Source organism: Crocodylus porosus, unplaced genomic scaffold, assembly GCF_001723895.1.
Source record: "Crocodylus porosus isolate Cpor-Errol unplaced genomic scaffold, CroPor_comp1, whole genome shotgun sequence".
Taxonomy (NCBI): Eukaryota; Metazoa; Chordata; order Crocodylia; family Crocodylidae; genus Crocodylus; species Crocodylus porosus.
Window position 1 is genome coordinate 18,895,627 of NW_017728914.1, and position 6,638 is coordinate 18,902,264.

A 6,638-nucleotide genomic window follows, 5' to 3' on the forward strand; every position below is an offset into this window, starting at 1 on the left:
TCCTGCGTCGAGGCGTTTTGTAACCTGGTCATAAAAAGAGACTAGATTGGTCAGGCACGATCTGCCTGCCACGAACCCATGCTGGTTTCCCCTCAGCATAACTTGCCCCGCCGGGCTCTCACAAATGTGAGCCTTGATAATTTTTTCAAAGACTTTGACAAGGATACTTGTCCCCAGGGAACCAAATGCCCGCACTTGTCTGGATCTACCCATGAGTTCTGAATGTCTGCGGTTAAGGTTTGTTGTTGTTCTGCAATACAACACAATGCCATGATGCAATGCCGCTGTGTGGAGAGGTGTCCGTGGCCACTGACTTTAGTAAAACCATGTTCATGAACCTACTAGTTTTTGAGTGTTGTTTCTTCACAGAGAAGACCTCATTAGGGTCACAACCTTTTCCACCACAGCTCTGATGGTGAACTTCTTCTCTCCTCTGCTTATACCAGTGCTGGGCTCTGACACGCAGCCCGGCTGTTGCACCTCACTCTCTGTCTACAGTCCCTGTTCCACCCAGAGCTCACCCACAGGCTTGAGGGTCCCTAACAATTCCTCAGCCTGTTGTAACCAACTGTTCAAACTGAAGGGCAAATACAGGGCAGAAACACTAGACAGAAGAAGAATGTGATGGAAGATGCATTTCTCTTTGCTTATTTCATGGAACATTCCCAATTATGAATAATTTATCACAGTAAAAGGATAATAGCAGATAAGCTTTAGGTACAGGGATGAATTGGGGTCTACAAGGAGGACCAGCTGAGAGGAATATGGGCTAGGCATCTGCTAACACTGATCTATGCAAGAACCTTTTTACTTCAGACCTTCAACCCTGCTTGCAGTTATGACAGCAAGAGACAAGGCATCAGGGTGGTCCACTGCTGGCCCTCTCTATTTCTGCCCGTGACTGGCCGGAGCTTAGTGTACGTGCAAGTTCAGCAGGATACATTTCATGTCCTGCTCACTGTTTGCAGGCCCATCTTTCGCCTCTCTCTTCTGTTTATCTTTACCGCAGGAAGCTCAAGAGAAAATATGCATCTCATGATGAGGGGTCATCAGCTCTTCAGGACCCTTTTCAAGCACAGCACCAGTACATTATCAAACTGCAATGGGAACAGTAGAAAATACTGGGGCTTTTTCCATGTTCTTTTTTTTTATTAAAGTCTCCAACAAATTTAGCCATGCAAAGATCAACCACTGGCTGCTAGTGGGCATCAGTGAGCTAGGCTCCCTTTCCTAAAGGGTGATGAGAGCAGTTGAGAGTCGTTTCCCAAGCACAGCCATCAGCTAAGGGAATGGGATGTGGCATGTTGAGGTCATAGACACAAGAGAGGATATTGAAGAGGGTAGATGCCAGCCTGGGAGGTCAAAGATCCAGATTCAGTTCCCTGCTCTGCTATAGAAACCCTGTGTGAGCTCTGACAAGCCACTTGTCTAAGCTGTGCCTCAGCTTCCCAGCTGTGAAAGAGTGATGACTGCACTTCCTGATGTAAGGTGCTCCAACACTCAGTGGTGGGGCCAGACAAGCATCACAGACTGACCAACAGGTACCGACAGGAGGGAAAGGGACAGGGTGCCCATTGTTGCTCCCACCCTCACCCACATCTGGAGTTGGCACTAGTAACCCACTGCCATGATCCCAACCTTTGCTGCGAAATGCCAGTGGCAGCAGTGCCCATAGTGTGACAGGTGCTGCCAGGGAAGTCACAGCCCCTGTTCCAGGGAGATCATAATGCCTCCCTGGCCACCTGCAACAGCAGAGCTAGTCCCTGGTGCCACTCCATGTCTTAGCCTGTCCCTGCCCTTCCCTCTTCACTCAAAATGGCTCCTCCCTCCTCACTTCCTTCCTGTTCCATGTGGCAATCTAAGAACAAGGTCCATTTGCTTCCTAACTGCAAATGTCAACACTGGGGATAAAAATAATCCATCTTTCATTTTCTTTTCTTTAAAAAAGCCAGCACTTAACACTGTGGCTTTCCCTGGATTGCATGTGCCAGCCACCTTGAAGGGCCACCAGAGTTGGGGTTTGATGAGCACTCATGCTGGTTATTCCCTCTAATGCTACCAGCCAGTGCTTCTGCCTGAAGGGCCCGGAGCAAAGCGCTGAGCTTGCATGCTGCCAACCCCCCTGGGCTGTGATGTCAGATACTGAGAAGAATCTGAGCTGGAACCCCGAATCCAGAGGCTCCCCAAAAGGTTGATGAAGTGGGGATCTGGATTTGCACCTGGATCCAAACGTTGTGACTTGAACCCAGCTCTGTTCTGTAAACACCGTGTTTATTCATGACCACTGATGTGGGCACATGTGCTTGTCAGTGTGCACGTTGACCACCAGGATCTTTTCCATGCACTGGCACAGAGATACACGACATTGGGACAAAGATTAGTGTAAATACAGCTCTCTTCAATCATAGACCACAGAGCCCTTTACTGGGTAGGGCAACCTCTATCTGTGGGGGAGACTGAGGCCAGGCAAAGCTGCCTGCTAAGGTCACGTAAGGAGCCAGTGGCAGAGCTGGGCAAACCACCAGGTCTGTCACTCAGGCCTGTGTCCAACCCCTGAGACCAAGCTGACTCTCCATGCCCCATCACGGAGTCTGCTTGCAGGGCTGTCTGAGCCACTGTCCACCTTGCCAGCGCTTGGCTGAGCGCAGATCGGGCTATTGGTGGGCTGCAGGCAGGGCTATTTTGAGAGCAGCTCATTGAGAGGGAGCCTCCGCTATAAATAAACGTGTGCGCAGAGATGCAGAGGTGATGCTGAAGCTGGAGAGGCTGATAAAAGGGAAGGTGCTTTGTGCGTGCTGGCAATTAACATTCCTGTGCCATGCCACTCCGTGCCGCCGCGGCTGAGCCTCTCAGAAACTGCCGCCGCCGCCCCAGCACAAGCTGTCAGATTCCGAATCAAACAGGATGCGCGAGGCACTATCCTGTAATTTCCTTTTAATAATACATCACAGGAGGATTGGCTCAGCAGCCTTCTTCTATTCTTCCACCTCCTCATTAGCCTTACTCCGCTTGCTCCATTTAGAAATGGAGTGCAAATTAATGGAGCGCTAATCAGCTGGGGAAGAGATATTAATAGCCTGAACCCCCTCCCCACCCCACCACCTCTTCTCTACTTCCCCACACTGAGCCAGGAGAAGGAAGGGAAAAAGTCACTGCCACCTGATGAGGAATTTCAGGGCTAGTGGTGCTAGGCAGCAGAAGGCCCAATTGAGGCCTGCATTGCAGGGCTGTCCTGGCCCCAGTGGGCCGTGCACGCAGCAATTCTAAGTACACAGCTGCAGACGGCCTTGTGCTGACAGTGCTCACTCCAGCCTGCAGGTCTTAAGGAATTTGCTGCACCCATCCATGTGAAAGCAAATGGGACTTCAACACCTCCTGGTCTGCCTGGCAGGGCCCATCTGAACAGTTTGAAGAGAAGACAGGGCCTCTCGGAGACTGCTCCTGAACTAGCACCTGATCCAAAGCTCCCTAAAATAAACAGGAGGCTTTTCCATTGGCTTCAACCAATTCGGAGATAAGGGCCAGAGCGCAGATTAGCCCTACATTGCTCTGCAGTCCTTATGGCCACCTTTGGCTAGCCTAGGGGCCCACATGCCCACCCTGCAGAGATGTGTTCCCTTCGAGTGCCCATCAGTGAGCTCCCAGCAGGTTTTGTGGGTGGGGAGGAGGGGGACTCAGAAGGAAAGATGTGCCCTAGAGCAGCAGTGCCTCTTTATGGCTTCTCTCTTGGGGCAAGGAGCTTGGCAGGTTACGGTACCTGTAAGAGCTCGGAGTCATCTGTGCTGTACTGGCTGGACTCGGTCTCGGAGTGCTCGGCGCACCATTGCAGCTCGCTGAAGCAGCTGGCAGAGTCAAAATCACCAGCGTCCAACTGGGACAAATCAATCTCGGGGAAATCGGAGTACAGGTGCTCCTCGCCAGACACTTCATGCTGTGGAGAGAAGAGAGGGAGTGAGCCCAGCTGTCTTCTCCTCTGTCTGCTGCCCCAAGGAAAGCCCAAAGAACATGACTCGCAAAAGGCCCATCTGTTACACACCCGTCAGGTCACGTCCAACTCAGGGCCCAACCTTTGTCCAACCAAGGACTGCCTTGGGTACCTTCCCGGAGCCCAAAGACAACACGTCATCTAAGAGGAAGATTTTTATAGGCTTTTACTTTAATATGGGGGTGCATCCTCAGACAAGCTCCAACCTTCAGTGCTCCATCCTAAACCATGTGGCTCTTGAGGCACTGAGCTCTACTTGAAAACAGAGAGCAACAGTGGAAGGCATCCAGGCATCTTACGAGTCAGATTTACCCCAAGCAGAGCTTGTTGGCACCCAGTGGTGTGTAGGTCAGTGCGGAACAATGGTGTGCAGCCTCTGGCAACAGCACACAGCCTTTGGCATAGCGGTAAGGCAGTACTGAGGGTCCTCTTCATTTTGCACTTTACAGATCAAGTGGCTGCAGCTGCACCTGCACCATTTGAAATTCATCTCAAAAACTTCAGCAAGTTACCCAGCAACTCAACCACTGCCTCCTGCGGCGCTCCTCTGCCGGAAGCTCCACTGCAGGTGCGCCAGCCTGGCAATGAGGTGGAAAATCCTCGTCCTGCTTCACGAGCACGAGCGAGCTCAGAGCACTGCAGCCCAGACACTGACACAGCAGCTGGCTGTGCTCTTAGGGGAAACTTAAGCCACTTTAGCCTCCAGTGGCAGAATGCAGACATTCAAGGCTTTTCCTATGGCTCTGAAAGTCAGCAGCTAGGGAGGCAGGCAAGAGACTTTGAAAGTGCACAAAGTAACCATGCACTGGCCACGACTTGTGTATGGACAGGTTTAGAGCTAGACAGGCTGGCTTTTTCATTTCCCCAAACTCCTACTGCCTGCCTCTGCCCTTCCATGTCTTCCAGCTTGAACTCCATCACCCCTCAACTGCTGCGAAGCCATACGACCCACTCCCAAAAATTACCCAACAGGCAGTAACAATCATTGTGTAGAAACTTGAGCCCAAGTTCCTCTGAAACCAAGTCACTGAGAAGGCAATAGAAATAATCCAGTTCCTCATCTCTTTCTATCATGTCCGCCCTCCCCCCTCCACACACGCACACTCAAAGGAAAAATAATAGTGGAGAAAGGAATCAATGTCTGGAGCACACAGGGCAATCTCAGCTCTGGGAACGAAGCTAAAAATATCCATTTAATCACGAAAAGCAGCTGAGACCTGCCCCGTTTCTGCCTTCTTCCTGATGGCTGTCTCGCATTAGGTTGCATGGCCCTCCAAGAGACAGAATAAACGATTGCATTGAACGCTGGCACAAGAGGAAGCTCAAGTGACTGAGGGCCTGGCCCCCATTGACCCTGCACCATTGCCCTACTAGCTGGAGACCGTGTGTGCGCGCCAGGTGCTGACAGCGAGGGCCAGGAATGACCGCAGTGAGGGGAAGGGGGGAGTCACTCGGTGTGAAAAGTGGCCTCAGGCGAGTATTAATTTGAAACCCTGTCATCTAGTCTGCGTGCCTCAGTGGATGTACTCGGGAAGGGTACATAGAGAGGCATCTCTTCATTAACAACAAGGCCGTGCTGTCCCCAGTACTCCACAGCCTGCAGGGATGGTCTTGTTCACACTAAGTTATATGGGAATTTGGCCAGGGGGTGAAGCAGAACAGTATGAATTTAGTGCACCTCATGGCTGCCTTCTTCAACAGCCCTGCTGACCTCTGACTAGGCACTACACCAAAGCTGACATCCCGCTCTGCCCCTACAAACAGGCCTCCCTCCGAACTGGGGGAGGCTGCACCCACCTCTCTCCACGTTGTGCTTACACTCTTGCTCTGCCTCCCCCAAACTCAGTGGCACAACTTCCAGTGACTTCAGGTGATCAGGGCCACAATTCTTTCCTTTTGAGCAGAGGCCACCCATTCGTTTCACACCAGTCACTACAGAGGCTTTAGTTTAGTTGGTAATTGCTTCTGTCTCTCCTAATTACCAGGTCTGGGATTCAAATTCAGAGGCGAAAGGCACGATGCAGCTCTTTCTGTGCAGAAAAACATCCCGGGTGCTGCTTGTGATCGTTATGAGAGAACCTCTCCCTCTTCCTCTCTTTTAATTGAGATAATCTGGGATTATTGGTTGCATCTCCTGAGGCTGGGGAAACAAGACTGCCTGTGCTCTCTGTGCTTCCCAGTCTGGTTTAGGACACTGTGGCCACGTCTACATGAGACACTACTGCACAGGTGTTATAAACAAGTACTAAATAAATACGCAGTCACCTGAGTTACTGTGCAGTAGCACCAGCAAATGCCTTTTTGTGATGTTACTGCACAATAGCCTAACACTACTGCGCAGTAGCATCGCGTCACGGTTTTTGCCACCTGGCGCTACTGCACAGTAGTATCGGGCTGCTGCACAGTCAGTGTCTCATGTAGATGCGCTCAGTGTTCCCAGACTACATTAAAACCCACATTATTCCCCTCAGAAGAAGGGCAAGAAAAGGGCAAGTGGTCTGGGTGGTGCTGAAGGACTGGTTCCTCAGAGCCAGGCCGTGGGGCATGGGTGCCTTACAGCATGGACAGACCCTGGCTTAACAAGGCTCAATGGATCTTTATAAACTGAGCTTCAGGCAGTTGCTCTCTTTTTGTCAATCCAGGGCAAAATACG

The 6,638-nt window shown here is 51.3% G+C and overlaps 1 protein-coding gene across 1 annotated transcript in view; it reads right to left on the reverse strand.

Moving 5' to 3' along the window:
- PPARGC1B (PPARG coactivator 1 beta) overlaps nt 1–5,059 on the reverse strand; it is a 29,536-nt gene extending 24,477 nt beyond the window's left edge. Inside the window, exons 1-2 of the mRNA XM_019534718.1 lie at nt 4,951–5,059; nt 3,758–4,041 (exon numbers count right to left, since the gene is read on the reverse strand). Of these exons, the coding sequence (XP_019390263.1) occupies nt 3,758–4,041; nt 4,951–5,059 (393 nt within the window). The remainder of the gene's footprint in view (nt 1–3,757; nt 4,042–4,950) is intronic.
- Between the last annotated feature and the right edge of the window lie 1,579 nt (nt 5,060–6,638).